General features: G+C 47.3%; 1 protein-coding gene across 2 annotated transcripts in view; it reads left to right on the plus strand.

Annotated features, from left to right (window-relative positions):
• Positions 1-25,520, plus strand: part of IMPDH2 (inosine monophosphate dehydrogenase 2) — a 340,575-nt gene that overhangs the window by 176,860 nt on the left and 138,195 nt on the right. For both annotated transcript variants that reach the window (XM_085624345.1, XM_085624344.1), the window contains exon 8: positions 6,414-6,504. In XM_085624345.1, the coding sequence (XP_085480471.1) occupies positions 6,414-6,504 (91 nt within the window). The remainder of the gene's footprint in view (positions 1-6,413; positions 6,505-25,520) is intronic.

Here is a 25,520-nt window from a genome sequence, read left to right on the forward strand (position 1 = left end):
TGAAAATAAAGTCTATGTTCAAACGAGTTAAGAGTACATTTCTCTGTGTCATAGAAATGTTTGTTTTATTTTAAATAAAGATACAATGCAATATTGACATATTTGAGCCTAGTTTGTTTTTTTGCAAAAAAAGTTGGACAGAATGCAGAACAATGTCCTACATTCACCCAAGTACAGAGATCTGGGCCTAAATTCATTGTTTTTTTGCTCACCATGCCATTCGAGTTTGAACCCAGCCATATTCAAATCAGTTTTGACCCAGTCCAGCCCGAACTGCCAAGCCAGGACTTCCCTGTACTGGAACCAAGCATCTTAGGACCGGTTTCGGGGTTTCACCCCTCTTCAGCCAGGATAGCTTGATTCCAGTGGCATGGAGAGCACCGGACTCGCGTCTGAGCATACCCGTCCCACTCGGGGTGACAAATGCAAAAACAACTTTGCCACTGGATTCAAGATAGCCTGGCTGATGAGGGTTATGAACCCGAAACCGGTCCCAGGATGCTTGTTTCCGGTCCAGGGAAGACATGGCTTGGCAGTTCGGGCTGGACTGTTCCCATGAGGCACAGAGTCAGACTGATTTGCATATGGCCATGTCTGAACTGGGGTGGTGGAGTGAGCTAGAGAAAGATGATGGATTAAACCCAGATCAGTTGACTGGGGGTGAGTGTTTGATTTGCTCAAACGCTCCGTCAATCATCCCCTTTGGTATCGCTTAGTTTTTTTTTTTTAGGCTGCGTTATTATCTCATATATAGATAGAGATAGATATGTATAGAGAGATGGAGGTAGAGCTATAGATGGATCGGTATGTAGCAATGGGTATGTAGAGGCGGGTGGGTGGTTGGGTAGTGGCAGGTAAATAGTTGGGTAGAGCCACACTCCTTTTTCATGAGGTGCTGAAATGCATTGAACTCTCAATCTGAGCTGTGGAGCCACTGACAAAAGTTAGCTTTGTGTCTCCTCATTGGCAGGAGTTTGGTTTACATTAGGGTCCATAGATAAGAAGTAGCTTGTAGGAAGATGCCTCTGTATATGGTATTCCACTAGCTGGTTATACCCGTGCATAGTCCAGGGGTTTCCCAAAAGTGTACAGGGCTCCATGTAAAAACCCAAAGTGCTCGATTAGTGGTAGCGTGGGTGAGCAGCCTTATGCTTAAACCAGAGGAGTGTAAGACATTTATTGCACAGCATTGACCAATAATGGGGACACGACTCAAAAAGGAGATCCACACTAATTATAGAAAAATAAGCTTTGTTTAGACGTTATCTTAAGACCAAGATCTTCGTGGTAAGTTATGAACGTTTTAAAATAAAAATACTGTTCGCTTTCAAAAGTCAACACATTTTGAACAATTTCTGAACAGTTTAATGTTATCATGTTAAAACAATGTTGTTCAGGTAAATATCAGTCTATGGACCTAAAGGTCAGCAAGGGGTAAGGGTCAGGTAAGTCCCAAAACTGCGGCACAGGGGTGGTCGAGTGCAGAGGTCAAAATCTGGGTTCAGCCCAATGTGTTTCAATGGAGACTGGGGTGCTCGAAGCCACACTATTTGCAGGTAGGTGAAACGGTTGCAGGGTGTGAGAAAGTGCCCTCTTTCTGCACGGCTGCCCTCACTTTTTGCTGACTTACTGATGTGCTTTAACTGAGTGTGCCCTGGGTTCCTGCTAATCGGGTACCCAGGGCCTCCGTTCTTTTCCTAAAAACTGCATTGAACCCTAAACTCAATTGGCATCACCGGCCACAGGTCAGCCACTGGTAAATGGTACTACAGGTACCCAGGGCACTGTGACAAGAGAAGGCCTCTAAGGGCTGCAGCACTTATTGCGCCACCCTTAGAGGCCCTGTACCATTACTCTCCCACTGCCTTCGCAGGCTGCGTGTTTTGTTGCAGAACAAAGTGAAGAGTCGACCATGCCTATAACCCACTGTCCTGGCATAGATCAGCCACCCCTCCAGCTGGGTGCACTATACCAGTGGTGAGGGTACAGGTGCTTAAGCCCTGTACCCCTACAGTGTCTAAGTCCATTCTTGGGCATTGTACGTGCATTGCTGCCATTAAGAGTATATGGTGCTGGGAGTTTGTCAGTACAAACTCCACAGCACCATAATGGCTACACTGAGAAGTTTGGTATCAAAACTTCTCATCACATTAAACCCACACTGATGCCAGTGTGGGATTTAATGAAAAATGCACAGAGGGCATCTAACCTACCACTAGTGTCCAGGCTGAGTGGCTGCTTTCTGCCGCCACCACCAGACAGGTTTCTGGACCCCTGGGATGAGAGCCTGCTGCTCTCTGGGGCCTGAAACAATGTACTTCCTGGGACGAGGTGCCAAGCGTTCTCCCCCATGGGCAGGGCTCACAGAGGGAAAGCTTACCGAGGCCACTTGCTGCTCTCAGCAACTGGTCCCCACTGGTTCTGACCCCCAGTTTGGGTGGGAGAACCGGTGGGAAAAACAAGTGAGGAAGACCGGTGTGCCCACCTCTGCCAACTCTACCCCTCAGGTGGGGGAGGCGAGGTGAAGCACAACTCCATCTTGCAGATGGGGGGGACTCCGCCAACCAGGGAGAGGCTCATGTCCCCTCCCATTGGAGGTTGGCATAATAGGGGTTGTATCCACCCCAGGGAAGGGACCCATTGGTCCCAACCTTTTTACCTACCTGTAACGCCCCTAGATCTAGTATTTAGGAGCACCCCAGAACCTTTCTTCCTCAGACGAGAAGAAACTAAAAGAAGGACCACAGCTGTGCGGCAGCTAACAAGAGGAAGATGCCCACTGACTTGGCCCCAGCCCTACCGGCCCGTCTCTACTTCAAACCTGCTCCTGTGAAATTCCACTGTGCCCTGCAGCCAGCAACCTCAAACCCCGGAGGACCTGCCTTCCTTCAACCACAAAGACTTTGTCTCCCGTGAACACCGGCTTTGTTCATCTGCATTCTCTGGCCGAACACCGCAAATCCGCCCCACTCAGCACCCGCCGTCCACGGCCCGAGCTAGAGTAGGCAAACACCACGAGGAGGTCGCCCTGGCGATCCTAACCCGAGATCCGGCGATCCTTGACCTGCCTCAAGCCTCCAGCAGACACCTGCAGCTTAAATCCAGAAGGCCCCCCCCAACCACGACCAGAAGCTGGTAAGAAGATCCGACCCCAAAAGGCACCCCTCCCCATGATGTCCCACGGCCTTGGGTGGCCAAACAGGTGCCTAACCAACCCCTAACTTCCCAACTCACCTCTTGAAGTAGTGGTTGCACCCAGAAGACCTTCGTCCCCAAACCTGCAGTGCCTTTGCAAACCGGAGGTTCCCCATTTCAAACAGGGCGCCTGACATCGAAACCGCACCCTGCACCTGGCTGCCCTAGTGCCGCTGAGGGTGCACCCTTGGTGCTACTTTGTTTCCCCATTTGCCCTGAGCTAAAGTCCAGGAGCTTTGCTCCCACAACCAAGTGGCCTGCTCGTCAGCAGCCACAAACTGGATGCCCCCTATCCCTCTTTGGATAACATTGGGCCTCAGCACTCTGCACCCAGCTGCCCTAGTGCTGCTGAGGGTGTAACTAGAGTGCATCCGTGCCCCTCAGGGACCTGAGTCTACCCCCAGAACCTCCTACTACCAAATACGTACCTCAAAACCGATAACACTATTTTCCTCCATAGGATAACATTGGCTGTTTTTCAGTGAAAAGGTTTTAAGTGTGGAGTTTGAAAACCTAAAGAAATTCTTTAAAATTGTTCTGTTTAACCTAAACGATTTTACTTAACGGTCTACAGGAAATGTCCCAGAGTAGTATCCAGTATACTACTCTGTGTAAGAAAAGTAATCTCAAAAGTAACTTGCCTGTAATCTTACTGAAAATCCCATTCAAAGTGTATGTACTATATTGTGAAAAGCATTGAATTATCATTAACACTACTGTAATGTAATCAAATCAAAGTACATTTACAATTGCAATCCAGACTGTGCTGCAATCTGTATATTTACTGCAAAGTACATATCGCTTACCTGTGCCAGGCTTGCTTTTTTCTAGGAAATAAAATAACTAAAAGAATATTTTTATACAAAGACAATTGGTCTGAAGTTCAAAGTGTGTGAATTCACTTGCTGACTGTGTACAACAAATTCTTAACACTGTCCTCTGATACTGCCTTACTGCTCGACCACACTACCACAAATAGAGAGTGAGGTGTTATCTAACTTTACCTCTGCCTATCTTTTGGGTTCCACTGGACTCTGTGCACACTATATCTCACTTTGGTATAGTATATACAGAACCATCTTCCTACACAGGGTCCGAGCTTTGAGGGTTAGAAAAAGTATGGGGGGGCCACAAAGCGGCACCAAACATACAATACCAGCAGCGGAGGGGTGCAGATTTGACGTTGGGCGCCCAATTCTTTTTAATGGAGACTTTGCTTCCATCAAACAGGCTACAGGTGTCGCACCGGAGGTTGCGGGAGGGAGATAAACAACAGCAGAGGTAAATGGGGATTGTAGGCGTTTGTAAGGGCACAGTCTATTTAGTTCAAGGCTCGGGGGCTTTGGGTGCGGGGGGTGCCTTTAGATGTCTGAGTCTTATTACCGGAGCCGGACACTGTCATGGGGAGCCTCTTGATTCAGGCTGCAGGTGTCGTGGCGTCCAGGAGGGGCCAGCCAATGCTGGATGAGATGAGGATCGCTGGGGTACCCCATCTCCATCTAGACATGGGCTGGGGGCGTTGGGTGCAGAGTGGGCAGGACTCTGGAATCTGCTGTACTCTGAAGTCCTTGTGTTGGATTCTGGGGACAGAACCGCTGTCCTCTGAGTTTTGGTCTTTTTCAAAGTTGTCAGTCTTACTTGGGTTTCTGGAAGTCGCTGGCTGCAGGACAGGCATAGTCTTCTTGCAGGGTCTTGGAAGCTGGAGACAGGCCGGCAGGGCTGGGGTCAAGTCAGTAGTTGTCAACCGGCTTCGCTGCACGGCATAGTCTTCGTCCTTCTTTGGTCGAAGTTAACTGGTTTCTAGGTCTGGGAGAGCCACTTAAATGCTAAAATTAGTGGCTGTTTTAGGGGAGTAGTAGGTAGGGCCAATGGGCACCTTACTTGGGGTGACTACACCCACTATTATGCCTCCCTCCTGTGGGAAGGAACATAGACCTAGCCCTGCTTGGAAGTGTCCCCTCATCTTAAAGATGGAGGGGAACTGAAGTGTGCTTAACTTCACCTTCTCCACCCGGCGGGTGGAGTTGGCGTGATTTGGCACACATCCTAGCCTTTCTAAGTTTAACAGCCATTTTTCCAAACCCAAAGTGGGGGTGTAAACCAGGGGCTGCCATCTGAGGCTGGGGGTTGCATTACAAAGGCAGCAGGCCTTTAAAGCTTCCCCTTCGAGCACTGGGCCATTGTGTGGGTGGAGGTGACACACCTCTGTCCAGGATGTGCATGGTTTCTGGTTCTAGAGAGCAGAGGCTCTCCACCCACAGGTCCAGAAACATGTCTGTATGTGGCAGGCTACCTAAAGCCAGTCCGTGCCCACATTAGGGTCGGTAGGTTTTTAAGGGGCACTTCTGAAGTGCCCTCTGAGTACATGTTACAATAAATCTCAGACTGGCATCAGTGTGGGTTTGTGAAGATTAGTTTGGTACCAAACACTCCTGTGTTCAGTGAAGCCATCATGGTGCTGAGGAACTTGAGTTGTTGCGTTTGCAGCCCATGTGCTCTCAATGGCTTCACTGCAGTTACAATATTAAAGAATAGCCCCCAATATTGTTGGGGCAAATCTGGCCATTTAGATATACCTTCAACTGGGATATAGTGCACACCAACTGAAGGCTAGTAAGACCTGCTAGAGTGGTGACTTGCCTATATCTTGGGCAGTGGTAGCTGGCTTGGCACCCAGGTAGTGTGCCATGTTGACTGTCATTTTGTCTGCACCAAGCCATGCATGCTGCAGTGACAGCCTGGGACACTTCAGTTCCCATGCCATTGGTACCCAGGTACCTTTTACTATGGACAAACGGGCCTGAAGGACCAATAGGGGAATAGGTTTTAGGGAAGTAGCACTGGCACAGGGGACCTGATAGGCAGGGACCCTGTGCACTACAGTGAAAACCACATCAATGTCCAGGCATAAAGTAGGGCTAACAATGTCAAGAGCCACTTTCTCACATAGTGTATGGTCGAATAAATGGTAATTGTGTGTGTACATTGCTCTGTAGACATAGAATATAAAAGATTGCAGCATATACGAAATGTGAGTATTGGACAGCTGTGTTCACAGATAAGTAACTTTTCTTTCATTCATTAGTGTCTTTTCTAGATTGACACGTAAAACCCTCCACAATAAATGAAAAATAAATATGGATAACATTCTTTGAATAACTTTATAAATGAAAGTTTTTAAACCAATGTTTTGATAAACTTTGTTTCTTTACTTCTAGGATTCTTCCCAAGGGAATTCAATTTTCCAGATTAATATGATCAAATATATTAAGGAGAAATACCCAGAACTGCAGGTCATTGGCGGCAATGGTAAGAAAGCTTGTTGTACAATTAAAAAATATGCTTTACTTCCTTACTGTTCCTGTGTTTTAATTGGCCTCTTGAAAATTGAGAGGTGCAGACGTTTTAATGAATTTTGCAGTATGTTTCCTTTTTAAGAAATTGCAGTAGTGACCGTTTGATCCTAGACTCATAATTGTGACTGGTAACTCAGAATTTTTACATTTTGATTTATCGCTGATGCATCTCTTTTTTAATGAGTAGGAATTTGTCCTAGCCTTGTTAAGTTTGCCATTGAAGAGTTTATCGGTGTGCAACTTTTCTTTCAACACCTATTCAAGTACCTAAGATCTGCTTCTTTCAGCTTGCCTAAAAGGTATGTCTTATCCAATTGTGCATTTAGGTCACGGGAGACCTCTGCCTCAGACATTCAGCACGTGTATCAAAGGTCCCTTAATCTGAATGAACCTTTAAACATACAGTATTCCTTTGCTGTTTTTGATCACTCAAACATAGTGGAAAGGAGACTTGCAAACTTCAGAGCTCCTCTAGACAATCTTGCATCTTTCCTGGACCTACTTTAGTTCGATTCCTGTAGCACCCATAATGTTGCACTGATGGCATTATTACAGTAAAACATTGCCTGAAACCGATTATGCCCCAGAAGGCAAGAGTAAATAAATACTTACTGAAGTGCATTAGTAATAACCACCTGTTTAGTTATGCAGAAAAAAATATATAGAGATTTTTGAAACTGTTAATTTGCGTTTCAAATAAATCAGCAGTGCACATACAATACATCTATTCAGTTAAAATGTTCACATCACATTGCCAGCATGCACAATTTTCATTGTCGGGTTGTTTCATAGTACATCATCAGCATTCTTTTGGGTCATTTCCATTTCTGTCCGTGTCATCTTAACATGTTTTAACGTTATCTCTGGCGCTTGCTTTGGGCACTTGGGTCTCTTAACCCACCCTACAGCTCAGTACCTGAGCGGGCGGGCATGTACACATGTGAATAAATGACTCCTGTAACTGTTGCACTATTATCCCTCATAGCTCTCCTCCTGTCCAGCATCTTTGATTATAAGAGTAGTTAGTAGTTATGCTTTCAATGGATTCCAGACATCCCTTGGCCTGGAAGAGAGCGGAAGCAACTCCGCATACGTGAGTGACTGCTTTTGCCAAAATATAGGATCATGAATCCATTCCTTGAATTTAGGGGCTCTTCCCATTCCCCATCTACAGGCGACTCTGCATAACAACCCCCTCGCTGTGTACTTCCTATACGTTGCCTCTACCTCCGCTGTGTATACTAGTAGGGCTTTGAACGGTGATGCATGTAGGGGAGACCCAATAATTTGTCAATGCATTAAATACCTGATGCCAGTGTTGACTGATTTCAGTGCATTCCCACACTGATTAGTCACACCCAAGTGTGGGAACTCAGAGCTCTTTAAAAAAAACAAAATAAAAACATAGCTGTTCGAGGCATATGAGCTGCAGATTGTACACTTAGCATAGGTCGCCATCTGGTGTTGGGCCCGGATGTTTGCAGTTTGTTTTTCTTCTTGGACCGTCTTTGGAAGTCACGAGTTTGGTGACTCCTCCTTCGGTCCGTACTGCGCATGGGCTTCGGCTCCATCCTCAGATTGTTTTTTTCCGCCATCGGGCTCGGATGTGATCCTTCGTACTCCGGCTTCGAACTTCTACGGTTCCAGCCTCGACGGAAAATCCTCGATTCTTCGAGTTCCTTCATCATCTTCATCTCTCGAAGCGGCACTTTTTCCATCCCGTACATCGACACCGGCCTTCGGGCCCTCCGCGACTCCGGTCCCGGCCGATGGAAAGGACTCCGTTTAAAAAGTGCCCAAAATGTGGGTCTAAATTTCCCCACACCGACCTCCATCAGGTGTGTAACCTTTGCCTCTCTCCGGAACACGAGGCTCGAGACTGCCCCGCCTGCAAGTCTTTTCGATCGAAGAAAACGATCCGGGATCGAAAGGCTCGACGCACCATGGCGCACTCATCCTCGACAGTTCCACCGGACATCTTCGGAGACGACGCCGAAGCTTCGGGGCAGACACACACCGAACTGGGAGAAGACATCGTCAGCGCTTCCGAGGCCGACGACTCCGACCTGGAGGACGTAACACCAGGACAGCGGGCCGTGAGTACAATGCCCCCTCCCAGCCCCGCACCGAAAACCAAAGAGACTCCGGTTACTCCCTCGCCTGCCGGCCTGGGCAAAACCAAAACCAAAGCCTCGATCACCCCACCTTCGGGCCCGGTGTCGAAGCACTCAAAGTCTCACGGCAGCTCGGGATCGAGCCAGCCGACGCCCGGTGCCGATAAACACCACTCGGCACCGAAGCCTGCAAAATCCAGCTCGACTCCGAAACCACCGGTGCCGAAGCCTGGACACTCGGCGCCGACCAAACACAAACAGAAATCGGTCGGCACCGACGCTCCGGCGCCGAAACAGCATTCGACGCCGAAACACACGGAGACCTCCAAAAAGCAGGGCGTACACAGAACATCGAAACCTCCGGTTCCGAAATCGCCGGTGCCGACAGACGACTCGGCGCCATTGGCTCTGTTTACACCAGACCCTTTACAAAAGACTTTGTCCAGAGATCCAAAGACTGGCCTTTTGACTGTGATTACTAAGAAGCGTCGCCTTGAGGCTCCGGCTCCTCCTCCTCCACCCAAAAAGAGGGACTCAGCTACTTCTCCCCTTAGAGTACCCTCCCCACTGCCACCCCCCCTCCCACCACCACCCCCTCCACCTTTACCTCACTACGATCCGGCCCCATCCCCAGACCCGGATGACGGGGACCCGGACAATGACCCAGGGGACGCCCCAATGGATCCCACTCCACCAGGGACCCCAGATCCATGGGAGGATTATAATAACCCTGATGTACCCAATGTACCTCAAGACGACCTATACCCATCAAGGCCGTCTCCTCCAGAGGACTCTTTAGGGTTTCACCATTTAGTGCAGAGAGCAGCACACTACCATGGGGTGGACATGCACACGGAACCAGTGGAAGAAGACTTCCTACTGGATACATTTGATTTACAAGATCGTTCCACTGCTATTTTACCCATGCTTAAGGGTGTCACCAAGCACGCTACAGAGGTATTCAAAGACCCTGTCAGAGCCAGAGTACTAAACCCTAGAATAGAGAAGAAGTACAAGGCGGCACCCACAGACCCTGCATACATCAAGGGCCCTGCTCCTCTAGATTCCCTAGTTGTCTCCACAGCTAGAAAGAGGGCTAACTCCCAATCTTCAGGAGATGCCCCACCACCAGACAAGGAATCTAAACTTCTGGACGCGTCTGGTAAACGCACCGCCTACCAGGCTGCAAACATGTGGCGCATTGCAAATACACAAGCACTGCTTGCGCGATATGATAGAGCACACTATGATGAATTAGAGGCTCTTATGCAGCACCTTCCAGAGAAATACAAACGCCAAGCTCATGACCTGATACAGGAGGGCAAACTAATCACAAACACCTCCATTAAGTGTGCCCTCGATGCAGCAGACACTGCTTCTAGAGCCATAAACACCAGTGTCCTGCTTCGACGCCATGCCTGGCTCAGGATATCAGGGTTCAAGCCTGAGGTCCAGACATCAATACTTAATCACACCTTTGACCAGCAAACACTCTTTGGCCCAAAGGTAGACGAAGCGCTCGAAAAAATGAAGAAAGATACAGACACAGCGAAGTCTATGGGAGCGCTCCAGACCCAAGCCTCTAAGCGTTCCTTTCGACGCTCGTCCTTTCGTGGCACAGGTAGAGGCTCCTCCACCGATAATGCCTCTACCTCCTACAAATCCCCTCCTCAAAATACCTTTTCAAAGGGCAACCAAAGAGGTGGTTACAGAGGCAACAACAATAAGGGCAGGGGCAAAACCAACAATACCCGTTCTGCCACCCCACCCGCACAATGACTCCCCTTCGCTCCCCCCAGACCATTCCACTCCGGTCGGGGGCAGACTACAAGATTTTATCCACGTATGGGAGTCCATAACATCGGACAAATGGGTGACCCAAATCATTCGGTCAGGGTACTGCCTCGAGCTAACATCTACCCCACCCAATATCCCACCAAGGCACCGTCCAATGTCCCAAGAGCATTCCACACTGCTCAAACAAGAGGTACTCTCGCTCCTCCAGAAACACGCCATAGAGCAGGTACCCGACAATCAACGAAATCTAGGGGTCTACTCCCTATATTTCTTAATCCCAAAGAAAGACGAGACCCTCAGACCCATTCTGGATCTCCGGCCTCTAAATGCCTACATACATTCAGACCACTTTCACATGGTCACCTTACAACAAGTCCTCCCACTCCTCTGCCAGGGAGACTTTCTCACAACACTGGATCTGAAAGACGCGTACTTTCACATTCCAATACACCCCTCTCACAGAAAATACCTCAGGTTCGTGGTGGACGGGCAACATTACCAATTCAAGGTTCTCCCCTTCGGGGTCACCACTGCACCACGGGTGTTTACCAAATGCCTAGCAGTAGTAGCAGCACACCTCAGACGTCAACATGTTCACGTCTTCCCTTACTTAGACGACTGGCTCACAAAAAAGCCGCGTCCTACCACCAATGCGTGCAACATACAAACAGCACCATCCAACTGCTTCATCAGCTAGGCTTCACGGTGAACTACCAAAAGTCCCACCTCATACCATCTCACACAAAGCAATATCTCGGGGCCACCATAGACACCTCAAAAGGTATTGCCTATCCAAACTCAGCCAGAATCACAAGCATTCTAGCCTTACGCAAAATATTCCTTCCTCAACACTCTCTACCAGCAAGAGTGTTTATGAAGCTCATAGGGATGATGGCGTCTTGCATCTTCATAGTGCCCCATGCAAGACTCCACATGCGTCCACTTCAGGAGTGCCTAGCACAACAGTGGAACCAGGCCCAGGGTCAGCTGACGGATCTGGTGTTGGTGGACGGCCGCACACATCACTCTCTGCAGTGGTGGAACACCACAAACCTTTCCAAGGGACGGCCGTTCCTGGACCCGGTTCCCCAAGTGACTCTAACAGCGGACGCATCGCTCTCCGGCTGGGGAGCGCACCTCTTACACCTCACAATGCAAGGTCTATGGACGCCACAGCAAAAAACGCTCCACATCAACCATCTGGAGCTTTTGGCGATCTTTCTAGCCCTAAAATCTTTCCAAAAGCAGATTTCAGGCAAAGCAGTCCTCATTCGCACAGACAACATGACTGCGATGTATTATATACAGAAACAGGGGGGGACACACTCTCCCCAGCTCTCCCGCTTAGCCCAGAGCATATGGAGATGGGCAATTCCCCAAAACATTTTTCTCCTGGCACAACATGTTCCAGGCGTACAAAACACCATAGCAGATCTGCTCAGCAGACAGACTCAACAACTACACGAATGGGAACTGCATCCACAAGTTCTTCACCCATTCTTCCGACAGTGGGGGCATCCTCAAATAGACCTCTTCGCCACCCACGAAAACAAAAAATGCCCAAGCTTCGCCGCCAGATACCCACACCCATTGTCCAAGGGCAATGCGATATGGATGAACTGGTCAGGCAGATTTGCATACGCCTTTCCACCTCTCCCACTAATTCCATTAGTGGTCAGGAAACTACAACAGCACTCCCTCACACTCATTCTGGTAGCTCCGACGTGGGCCAGACAGCCGTGGTACACCACGCTACTACAACTATCAGTGGTACCACATCAAAAACTGCACCTTTCCCCATGCCTCCTAACCCAGAACCATGGAGAAATCAGGCACCCGGACCCAGCTCAGCTCAACCTGGCGATCTGGCTCCTGAAATCTTAGAATTCGGGTACCTTAACCTTCCCCCTGATTGCATGAACATCATCATGGAAGCCAGACGTCCTACCACTAGAGCATGCTATGCCGCAAAGTGGAAAAGATTTGTAATGTACTGCCGTAACAATACAATCAACCCTCTAGATGCATCCATACAACACATCATATGCTATCTGCTCCATCTTCACAGGTGTAACCTGGCGTATTCATCCATACGCCTACACCTAGCAGCGATCGCTGCCTATCTACAAAACAGACAGCATTTGTCACTCTTCAGAGTGCCCGCTATTAAAGCCTTCATGGAAGGCCTCAAACGAGTAATTCCTCCCAGGGCACCACCCTCCCCTGTATGGAATCTAAATTTGGTCCTTACACGACTAATGGGTCCGCCCTTCGAACCAATGCACAAATGTGAGCTACAATTTCTCACCTGGAAAACAGCTTTCCTTGTAGCTATCACTTCCCTTAGAAGGGTTGGTGAAATACAAGCGTTCACCATACAGGAACCTTACATACAAATGCATCACAGCAAGGTCATACTTCGAACTAATCCGAAGTTCCTGCCCAAAGTCATTACCCCCTTCCACCTCAATCAATCAGTGGAATTACCTGTCTTCTTTTCGCAACCCCAATCTGTTGCGGAAAGGGCCTTACACACACTAGATGTGAAAAGAGCGTTGCTATATTACATACAAAGAACGCAACCCTTCAGGAAGACCAAACAGTTGTTCGTTTCCTTTTCTCCACCACATAAAGGCAACCCCATCTCAAAATCAGGGATAGCTAGGTGGATTGTAAAATGCATACAAATTTGCTATCAGAAGGCAAAGAGAACATTATCTGTTCCCCCTAAAGCCCACTCTACAAGAAAGTTAGGGGCTTCTATGGCTTTTCTAGGGAATATACCCTTAGATGACATATGCAAGGCAGCCACATGGTCTACACCGCACACATTCACAAAACACTACTGTGTAGATGTGCATTCCCAGCAGCAAGCTAGGGTGGGCCAGGCTGTACTAAAAACACTCTTTCAAACAGCTGCAACGGATACCGGTGGTCGCCGCTAAGGTTGGGTACTGCTATATAATCTATGCTAAGTGTACAATCTGCAGCTCATATGCCTCGAACGGAATATGCTACTTACCAGTATGCATCTGTTCTTGGCATGTAGAGCTGCAGAGTTGTACACGCCCACCCGCCTCCCCGGCTACCTGTATCCGTTCCAGTCCATCTTATTTAGATACAACACACATGGGTTTCTCACTGTTATTACTACGCTCCATCATTTCCCTGTTGGCGAAAAACAATCTGAGGATGGAGCCGAAGCCCATGCGCAGTACGGACCGAAGGAGGAGTCACCAAACTCGTGACTTCCAAAGACGGTCCAAGAAGAAAAACAAACTGCAAACATCCGGGCCCAACACCAGATGGCGACCTATGCTAAGTGTACAACTCTGCAGCTCTACATGCCAAGAACAGATGCATACTGGTAAGTAGCATATTCCATACTTGACACTTGTCAGTATAAATGCCAGTTTAAACTTTTTAACTTTTGGCAGCCTATTAGTACATTATATTGGCTAAATTTAATTTATTTCCTGTAAAAAAAAAAAAAAAAGTTTCATGTTCGAAAGTCAATAAAATAAGAATAGTGACAACTTGTCCACAAATCTTTCTTTAAATGAAAAAAGGAAGCTGGGCAATTTCGTCAAACAGGATGCATACCTCGAAGGCTGGAAAACTGCCACTGCTCCTGTACTGAAAAACACTCCACCAGTATCTCATCTTGCCTGTTGGTGCCAGTTTACTCAGTTTACTTTTAGAATTGAATCTTTTTTAATCGGAACTTGACAAAGTATGTGTAATTTTGTAAGAAGCTGGACTTCATTGCACATGTCCCCACTCCCCTTTTTGGCCCATTTGAACTTCTAAATGCTGTTTTTTCGACCGTGTGCTGAAGCCTGCTGGCCAGGCTGCTGTGCCAGTGTTTCCCTTAAACACAAGGTCTAATTGTCACCCAGTTGGTAAGGTATTTAGCACCCTTGTAAGTCCTTGGTAATTGTTACCTATGGTACCCATGGCATGAGTACTAAAGAGGGTCCCTATGGGCTACATCATGTCTTATTCCACCCACAAGGCCCCCCACATAAATCGCATGCAAACTGCCTTAGCAGGATGCGTGAGAGTTCATGCCCTTCTGAAAACACGGTGCACAATGCCAGAATACTCTGCAGGTACTGTTGGGCACCCCTACCTCAGGCCTTAAGAGCCCTAATGAATGGTGTATTATAATGCATATGAAGACTTATCCGCATGAGCAGAAATCCCCTGTGATGTCTAGTTCTATTACTAGGTATTGCAAGTGAACAGGGAAACCATCTTAGGGCATGTACTGGGCATTGGTCATTACAAGTTACCCGCTACATAATGGTTTCACTGAACCCTATGGTGTTTGGTATCAAACACCTCTTAATAAATCCACACTGATGCAAGTATTGGGGTTATGACATGCACTCCGAGGACACCTTAGAGGTGCCCCATAACCTACCAGTCCTCTAGTGTGCTGGCTGACTGATAGCGACCAGCCTGCCACCACAGACTAGCCTTCCACCACTGACCCCCTGGAGGTGAGAGCCCACGCTCTGAGGACAGGAACCACTGTCTTAAGTCTCTAGTTTTATCAGGGATGAACTTATAACATCAAAAGGGGGGGGGGGGGGATGATCTTTCTGAGGATGGAGCCTGAAAAAATAGTCTGATTACTGAAATCTGACTCTGCCTTTCGACAGTGTCTTCCCACCCCACCCCACATTGTGTTTTGTAGGACAGTTTAAGGTTAATGTCACCAAGGATTTGTATGTTACTGAACCTGCAAGTGGAGGTTATGGCTAAGAGGTACCCATCTTCCACAGTCCAAAGCTGTAAAGATGCTTTATTTATGGGCTCAAAACATTTCACATCATTGTAAAAAAAACAATTTTAAGATCCCATGGAGGAGAAAGCCTCTCAACTGGTGGTTATACCTTCCTGATACCTCTAGAAAACGTTGGTCACTAGTACAGGGAAAAAAAACTTGTGTGTGAAGGACCTCTGCAGAATCTGACCCCCAAAATGTGTACAGAAACGTCTCCAATCATACTAGCACTATTCCTGGGTTGGTAATACTAGGAAGCACAGACTGGTAATTTCTTATTTTCTGTAGTTGCAGAAATGTCTACCTGAAGAAACACCCAATCACTGAGGACGTCAAACAGTACTTTGTTAAAAAAAAATCATTCATGACTTTGTTAAAACATTGGGGTTTGTTTCCACCTCTGCTGTCTGAACACATGAGCTGCTCATCTGTGATTATCATTTGCCTTGAAATAAGATTTTTAGATTGACGGCTTCCAGTGATAAGACATATGTCACTCCTTGCTTTTTATATACTACATTCTTACACTGTCAGTGGGTAGTTTATCTTGAGTGCTATAAGAAAGGACTTAAGTGCTAGATAAACTGCCCTCAATTTCAGAAGGTTGATATGGTACAGCATGTCTTTAAACTTGAGGTTCTTCCATGTGGCACTGCCATCTCATAAGCAAAGCATCGATCACAATCATTTGTCATGAAATTCTTATGGAATGGTTCTCCTGCAGCTGACTGACTGGCACTACCAGGGGCAAAATTCTAAATTTCAGAATGAGACTCTGACTTCCCAGCTGCGTGAGTACTGGCACCACTGGTCCTCTATACACTGCTGAAAAGCCTGTATTCAACCAGGCGTGAGGTACTAAAAGACAAACGCTGGATGCCATTGAACAAGACCAAGATCTGGTGTGTGGTCAAATATGTCTTTAAAAGATTGAAATTTTAGACAGATAATAATCTCCTCTTCGAATGATGTCTTTTTGCATATTGAGTCCAGAAATGCATGCAGATAATGGCTGGACTGAAGTGGATTTCATGCACTTTGCATACAGAACTAGCGAGTGGAGGAGTGTCCGGTCTGTGTCTAATGTAAGAGTCAAGGATGATTACAACCGCCAACCTGCTTCACTGTTGCCTTTGAGCCACCATTCTCTGCAAAAGTAGAAAAAATATGATGAGCTAAACCTTAGGGGCTAGAGGTGGGGAAAGTGGGAGATATAGGGTACCGTAAGAAAGAGAGAAACTCAGTCTTTCCTTAGGTAACACTTTCTTCTGAAATAGTAGGTAACAGCACATAAACAGAAGGATAAAATATCTAGCATTCATCTTCTTTGAATCTTGAGACAGACTGAGGATGAGAAGCGATAGACTGGTGTGAGCAGTAGATAACTGAAGCAATGTGTAAAAAACAAGGCAAAACTCAAACAATAACAGAACAAACAGCAAGCATTCAAGGAACCGAAAAAAACAAAAAAAACAAAGAAGATACCGTAAGTGGAGCGCTAAGTAAATGAACTTGAAGCAACAGATAAAATCCATCAACATTATGTTGCTAGGCACAATGTTATTGTACTGTTATGTCTATATACTGACTGTACCTCAAATGCCCTAGAAGAGGAATTATCGGACTGGATTGCAGTGAGAATCAGTCTTGAAAGAGATTGTATGGAGTTATGGGGGCCTAAACTGATGTTAGTTAGCTATGTAAGTAGTGAGAACTGCACCTTTTCAAAATGGTCTGCCTCCAACCACTTGGCTGTATCCATGAGTTTTGAACCCTGAACACAACTCTGCAGCTGAGAAGCTGTCCTGAATCCCCTTTAATCCAATTGATGCCCTAGCTTAGGTCTGACTGTGGCACAAAGCCTTTGGATTTGTTGAGGCTTTGGTCAGCCAGTTTGGTATATAGCTACAAATACCATACATTTGGATAAAATCTGTGGAGCCGACTTTAGGCTGAATGGAAGATCTTGTACCAGTAGTGATTGTGGAGAAACCTCAGAAATTCCTGATCATGGGAGACAACAATGTCAATGAAAGCTTCTTGAAGATCTGCAGCACACATCCAACTCCCCATGATGTAGCTAGGGGAGAATCTGATGTAAAGCCAGCAGCCTTATTTTTTTCTATTTTAATTCATTTAATCGATTTCTCGACAGTGAATGGATCTGAACTCCTTGGGTCCTTTTTTTCAAACCCGAATTTATAAGAGATGTAATTCATTCCTTTTTGGAGATGAGAAGCCTTTTTCCACTGCCTTTTTTCCAAAAGTGCTTACTTCCTGATGGAGGTCTCTTAATGATATTGGGAGGATCTTCTTGGAGGAAGATTAGTGTCACTTATCCATTCTTCCAAGTGATCAGAAAGTAGGCTTTTTTCTGCTTTGTTACAGGATGTTTGCACCAAGACGCCTCTGAAGTCGCATGCTTTAGGAATTCGATGTGTTCGAGGCAGAACGCTCTCCTGCGGAGACGTCACCATCACACATCATCGATGCCGACACCGGCAGAATGATGCTCCACAAGAGGAGAATAACTTCAGAGCCAGCTCTGGACTCCTACCGGATCCCACTAAAGAAAAAGCTGCCAGTGGATTCGGAACCAGTTCTTTACGAACCTCTCCATACCTCTTACCAAGATCCACAGTCCTTCTCTCCGACACACTCCGACACTGACGCTTTGGAGGACTACATGGGTGACCACGTCCTCTACCCCGGAGAGATGGACCCTGAAGGCCAACAGGACCCTGACCAGGCTTGGGATGACCCTGTAGACCCGGGTGCACCTATGGATACACAGGACACGCAGCTATATGGCGCAAAAACGTCTCCCACCGAGGACACTGCCGCATTCAACGCCCTCATTGAACGTGCTGCGGCCAATCATGGTGTGCAACTTCACTCTGACACCGAGGACGATTTTCTCATGGATACTTTCGCATCCTCAGAAAGGAATATAAAAACTCTACCCATGTTGAAAGGTGTCCTCAAACCAGCAAAGGACATTTTCAAAGAACCCACCAGGGCAAGAGTAATAAACCCCAGGATTGACAAGAAATATAGGTCGGCACCTGGGGATCCTACCTACATTAGAGGCCAGCTACCTCTGGATTCCATAGTAGTCGCGAATGCTCGCAAACGGGCGCACTCGCAGACGACAGGAGATGCTCCTCCCCCGGACAAAGAGTCCAAGGTGCTAGAGACCTCTGGCAAACGGGTTGCAGCACAAGCAGCTAACATATGGCGTATTGCCAATACTCAGGCGCTCCTAGCTCGCTACGATCGTGCACATTATGACACATTAGAAACATTACTCCAACATCTACCTGACCAATACAAAGAGGGAGCAGAGATCCTCATCAGGGAGGGACAACTCCTCACGAACCCATCCATTAAGTGTGCACTGGATGCCGCAGATACAGCTGCCAGAGCCATAAACACTAGCGTCATGTTACGGCGACACGCCTGGTTACGAATCTCCGGATTCAAACCTGAGGTACAAAATAACATCCTCAACCAGCCGGTCAACCCCGACTACTTATTCGGGCCAGAGGTTGACACCACCCTAGAAAAAATAAAAAAGGACACAGACACTGCAAAGTCCATGGGGGCTCTCCAAACGCAGACCTTTCGGAGTGGCTCCTTTCGTCGCCCCGGAAATAGAGGAGCAGGTAGAGGACAGGGGTCACAGCAAACCTACAACAAGGGAAACACACAAACTTCCTACGATAAAAACACCCGGGGTGGGTATCGTGGCTCAAGCACAAAGGGCAGAGGACGCGGATACGGCAACACCAGGTCCTCCCCCAAGAACAAACAGTGACGCCCTCTCCCTTCCTCCCGACCACATAACACCTGTCGGGGGAAGGCTACAAAGGTTCCTGTCCACATGGAACTCCATCACCACGGACAGGTGGGTCAAAGATATTATCAAACACGGTTACTGCCTAGAATTAACCTCGACTCCACCCACAATACCTCCAAAACACCGTCCTATGTCCTCAGAGCACTTAACGCTATTACAGCAGGAAGTGCTAAGTATGCTACAAAAAGGCGCAATAGAGGTCGTACCCGTCCACGAGCAAGGTACGGGGGTGTACTCCCTGTACTTTTTAATACCGAAAAAGGACGGGTCACTCAGACCTATACTAGACCTGAGACCCCTCAACCGCTACATTCTCTCGGAGCGTTTCAACATGCTCACCCTGCAACAAGTCCTACCACTGCTCAAACAGGGAGACTTCCTAGCCACGCTAGACCTCAAAGATGCGTATTTCCACATACCCATTCACCCATCACACAGGAAATATCTCCGGTTCACTATTCAAGGGCAGCACTACCAATTCAAGGTTCTTCCCTTCGGCGTGACAACAGCGCCCAGAGTTTTCACAAAGTGTCTGGCTACTGTGGCCGCACATTTACGGAGGCAACACATTCATGTCTACCCCTACCTGGACGACTGGCTTATTCAGGCAAAGTCAGCCCAGCAATGTGCCAACCACATGTCCCGCACCATTCACCTTCTTCACAGTCTAGGGTTCTCACTAAATTACCCAAAATCACATCTCCAACCCGCACACGTACAACAGTACCTAGGTGCGACCATAGACACTCTGGCGGCCACAGCTCAGACGAATTTAGTGAGAATCAACAGCATACAAATGCTGATTTCCAAGTTCAAACCCCAACACTCCCTTCCCGCGCGAGTGTTCATGCAGTTGATAGGCATGATAGCCTCCTGCATTTTCATAGTCCCACACGCGAGACTACATATGCGCCCGCTTCAGGAGTGCTTAGCACGTCAATGGAATCAGGCTCAAGGACAACTAAACGACCTAGTGTTGGTGAGCGGTCGGGCATTCAACTCTGCATTGGTGGAATCCACAAAACCTTTGCAAGGGCCGACCGTTCCAAGAGCCTGTTCCACAGATAATACTGACAGCGGACGCGTCTCTCCAGGGATGGGGAGCTCATGTACTCAATTACACAGTGCAGGGACTATGGACAACACAACAAAAGAAGATGCACATCAACCTTCTAGAACTGATGGCAATCTTCCTAGCTATGAAAGCGTTCAAAGTACACTTGTGCAACAAATTCGTGTTGATTCGGACGGACAACATGACCGCCATGTACTACATACAGAAGCAGGGAGGAACACACTCTCCACAGTTGTCTCATCTGGCTCAGAGCATGTGGAAGTGGGCCATTCAAAGGAACATGTTCCTCATGGCGGAACACCTCCTTAAGGACAACCAGATGGCGGATCTGCTCAGCAGACACAGCCACCAGATGCACGAGTGGGAGTTACACCCATCAGTACTCCAACCGTACTTCCAGCAGTGGGGTCATCCAGAGATAGACCTATTCGCCACAAGCGAAAACGCAAAATGCTAAAGCTTTGCCGCCAGGTTCCCACATCCGCAGTCGCAGGGCACTGCGATATGGATGAACTGGTCCGGCAGATTTGCGTACGCTTTTCCCCCAGCGCCGTTGATACCGCTGGTGGCTCGCAAACTCAGACAACACTCACTGACACTCGTCCTGGTTGCTCCAACATGGGTACGCCAGCCATGGTACACCACCTTTCTCGAACTTTCCGTGGTGCCGCATCAAAGGCTGCGGATCAAACCCGCGCATTTGACGCAGAACCATGGAGAGATTCAGCACCCAGATCCGCAACAGCTGAACCTGGCAATCTGGCTCCTGAAGTCCTAGAGTTTGGCTACCTAAACCTGCCACCTGACTGTATGGACATCATTAAGGAGGCCAGGAGACCCACTACCAGAGCTTGCTATGCAGCCAAATGGAAAAGGTTCGTCATTTATTGCAATAATAATGACATTAACCCGCTAGACGCATCCATCCAAAACATAATTTGTTACCTCTTACACCTATACCGATGCAATCTGGCATACACCTCAATACGTGTCCATTTGACCGCAATATCAGCCTATCTCCAGAACAGGCAGCACCTCTCTTTATTCAGAGTGCCGGCCATCAAAGCATTCTTGGAAGGACTCAAACGAGTAATCCCTCCACGCCACCCACCAGCTCCAATGTGGAACCTCAACTTGGTCCTCACGCCTGATGGGTCCACCCTTCGAACCTCTACACTCATGCGAGATTCAATTCCTCACCTGGAAAGTAGCTTTCCTAGTAGCAATCACTTCTTTAAGGAGAGTTAGTGAACTCCAGGCACTAACCGTTCAAGAGCCATTTATACAGGTTCACGCCAACAGGGTCGTACTACGTACCAACCCCAAATTCATGCCCAAGGTGATATCGCAGTTCCACATGAATCAAACTATTGAACTGCCTGTTTTCTTTCAAAACCCACAAACTGTCGCAGAAAGAGCACTCCATACACTAGATGTGAAGAGAGCCCTCATGTACTATATCGACAGGACTAAGGTCTTTAGGAAGACTAAACAACTTTTCGTTGCCTTTGCCCCACACCACAAAGGTAACGCTATCTCCAAAGCAGGTATAGCCAGATGGATCGTTAAATGTATTCAAATTTGCTATCAAAAAGCTAAACGCACATTAACGATTCCCCCACGAGCCCACTCAACACGTAAGTTAGGGGCCTCCATGGCTTTCCTGGGAAACATTCCTTTGCATGATATATGTAGAGCAGCCACCTGGTCCACTACACACACATTTACCAAACACTATTGTGTAGATGTGCAATCAAAACAGCAGGCAGCTGTAGGACAGGCTGTTCTCAAAACACTTTTTCAGACCGCTGCAGCTGGCACTGGTAGCCGCCGCTAATAGGAGGTACTGCTATATATTGTATGCACAGATATGAATTCAGCAGCCCACATGCCTCGAACTGAATATGCTACTTACCAGTATGCATCTGTTCTTGGCATGTAGGGCTGCTGACATTCATATCGCCCTCCCTCCTCCCCGGCGCCTGTAGCAGCTGCAGCTCTCAGAATTACTGTAAGCATGGTCATCACTTTCTGTACCTACTCCATCACTGCCACAATGGCGAAAAACAATCTGAGGATGGAGAGGATGCCCATGCGCACTGTAGTCCAGGGGAGGAGTCACCTATCCCAGGATACTTCGAAGACAACAACGTGCAAACATCCGGACCCAACACTAGGAGGCGATCTATGCACAGATATGAATGTCAGCAGCCCTACATGCCAAGAACAGATGCATACTGGTAAGTAGCATATTCATTCCCATCCTTCCTGCAAAACGTTCAGTTAAGAGTTGCTGAAGGCTTTACTATGGCTGCCAAGGGTTGGTCATCTCTCTCTGACAAGAATATGATTTTGAACCAACAGTGTCCTTTCTTAAGCTCTTCCGTTTCAAGGCGCGCACACTTAGTTTTTGCATCTGTTTTTTAAGCTCTGATTTTATCTGCATGTGATTCCAAATAACATATTGCCGGAGAAAGTAAGATTTAAAATTCTTAGTGCCTGTGGCTTAAAGCTTGTTAGCCACAGCTAAGAATTTCACCTTGTAGCCAAACTATGATAGTATCAAATAGCTGCTAAATCAGACGTCTGCATCTGCACCAGTTACCTGATTGGAGACCACCTTTCTCCTCCTGTTAGAATCTGTTGATATTCTGCCATGTGGCTGCTTTTTGGGGAACCACCGAAGTGAGCTCCAGAGAGATGTCTTACCTAGGCAGCAAGGCAGTGGCACTGGTGACCTTCATTGTGATGAGTCTAGCCGCTTGCTCTTTCTCAGGAGGAAACTATGAAAGCAGGGGCTGTGGCATGGGATTTTCTTTCTGCAGAAAAATTCACACTTTGGTTGCGCATCTGTCTGTACGAAGAGAGGTTCCTACTCTGGAGGGATGTACTTCTTTAGGGGCCTGGTTGGAAGCAGGTCTGGCTGAAACTGGAGCTAGAGCCAGTGCATTGCTATTTTCGTGTGCCCTGGCAGCAATAGCAGAAGTGGTCTTTAAGCTAAACAATTTAGTGTAGAGTATCCAAGGTCCGTGGCGCAGATGATTGTGTTAGTCATCAGAGTATTGAGTTTTGCAGCTCCACTGACCTGTTCTTCATTAAAGGTGTAGGTGTAAGCAATTGATAATCTTGAAGGAGGAGACCCTGCTAAAGTTGGTTAATAACCTTGTATGGATGAGGCAGAGGAAAAGCCATTCATTCTTTGTACAAAATCTTAGCAGCATCGAATCCAGGCTAGCCCTTGGAGTGTCTTGAGTGACATGAAGGCATTTCCTAGAATGTGTACTGGACATTTGTTACTGCCTCTGGGGGCTCTTAGAACGTGTCCCCCTAAAAGCAATTCCAGAGAGGATTGTTGCAGTGCCATAGGTTGCACTGGTACCAAAGTAATAGACTCCTGGATGCAGCGGGGCAGGTCAGCCGACGAGCTCCTAGTAGGAGCAGAGACACCACTTACTGTATCTTTTTAGACTCCGTTGCAACTGATGAGGCAGCACACACAGCTTAATTAGGTTAACTCTTTTTCCCTAGGGTAATGTCCCAGGGGATTAACCAGCGGTAGGTAGCGTTGCGCCTGGCCACTCTTATGTAGATAGTTTTTAATTCACACGGTCCTGAAGAATCGCCAATGATCACTCCATGACAATATAGGGCGAGAAACAGGTTGACCATCTGGGAGTTGACATTTTTTGTTACATTATAAACAAAGGAGTCACCTCTCCCTTTTGATTTTTAATCCGGTTGGGTCCCTCGCAGAATAAATTAACCACAGAGGATTTCCTTACCTGTTTTACCATCCTTTTACACATCTACATTCACTTAGGCCCCTCACACCCACTGCACCCTTACGACAAGGAACAAAAGATCTCTGAAAAAGAGCCCCTTTAAGGGTGCCTGTCGGGCATTGCAGCGCCAGCCCGACTAGGAGCAGGCCCATATGTTGAAGCATGACACCTAGCTTGCTGGGTGTGTGAGGACATTAGTTCCGAAAGGAGGGATCCCCCTCCTCACAACCTGTAGTTTCCTTTTTAACCTCCTACTCTCGAGTGTTTAATACATCACTTAGGAACTTCGTACCCTCTTTCTTGTGAATAGAGTATAGGGCATGTACGTTGGACCTATTCAAGCTCTCTCCGCCACCGTTTTTTGATACACCCGAGTAAGAGTTGCGGGTGGTAATCCAGACTTCAGTGCTGTTGTAAAACATGAAGCTGTTGATTAAACAAATTATAATATGGTTCATGCCACCCTTACAACTATGTACTTCTTGGATGTCTCGATTTCAGAAATGTATAGTTTGTGCAGGGCTCTCTGGTTATTGGCTGACCCAGAGTCCAAACAATGCAGCCATTCAGCATTGCAAGTAAGAGGAAATTTCTTTTTACCGCTATTCTGCAGCTCATGTCAAAACAAGGTCTAAAGAATCCAAATATACTCCTGCTTGCCTTTGAGATGGGGTTGCTCAATGCCCAGCTTGAGCAGAAAGACGGTTAGGATTTAAGGGTGGGACAGCGACTGTATGTAAGTGTGCTTATGCTAATAGAAACTGTTGTGTCCAGGAATAGGGTGATGGCTCAGCCATATGCCTTACAAAGATTCCCACGTCTAGTGGGGTCAATGCCAGATGGTGGGGGGGGGGGCACACGCTGCTCCTATCAACCCCCTACCAGAAGCAGAAAATCTCTTGTGCTCAGGGATGGAATGGGAGCACAGGCCTATTGCCAGGATAGCCACTCACACCTCCTTCCCCCTGCTCCACCCCAAAATAAATCTGTCTACATGTTTGATCCCTGCATAGTGATTGCCCTCTTGGAGCGATCCCCAAGCAAGGATCAATGAGTTATCCTTGCTAAGGGGAGAGGTCTCCACTATGCACAATACCACCCTCCTCGAAATCCGTGCTGGGGGCATATCTCTGATAGGCTCCTTTTAGTTGCATGTTCACAATAATTACCTCAGCGTTCCATTTTTACTGATCGTGATTAGGTAAAAAAACAGCCTCTGGTTGCTGTGGAAGTTAGCTTCCAGCAGCTCATGCTTAAAAAATGAAGGTAATGACTTGGGTGAGAGGATTTCCAACCTCCAGTGCAGGACGTTATGGACATGTCCTTAGTTGCTTGAGAGGCAGTGCCAGGATGTGTCCAGCATGCCCTTAGAAATGAAAACATTAAAGCCTTTAGCCAAGTGTTTAATTAAATTTTGTCCTTATTACATCTTATTTTTGTTTAAAAAGTGTTTTTAGGTAGGCATTTATAGTAAGAATGTCAAAGACTAGCAGTTTTCGAGGATCTTTCATGTTGACAAATAGCCATGTTTATGAATGCAGTGTTGATAC

Source organism: Triturus cristatus, chromosome 9, assembly GCF_964204655.1.
Source record: "Triturus cristatus chromosome 9, aTriCri1.1, whole genome shotgun sequence".
NCBI lineage: Eukaryota > Metazoa > Chordata > Amphibia > Caudata > Salamandridae > Triturus > Triturus cristatus.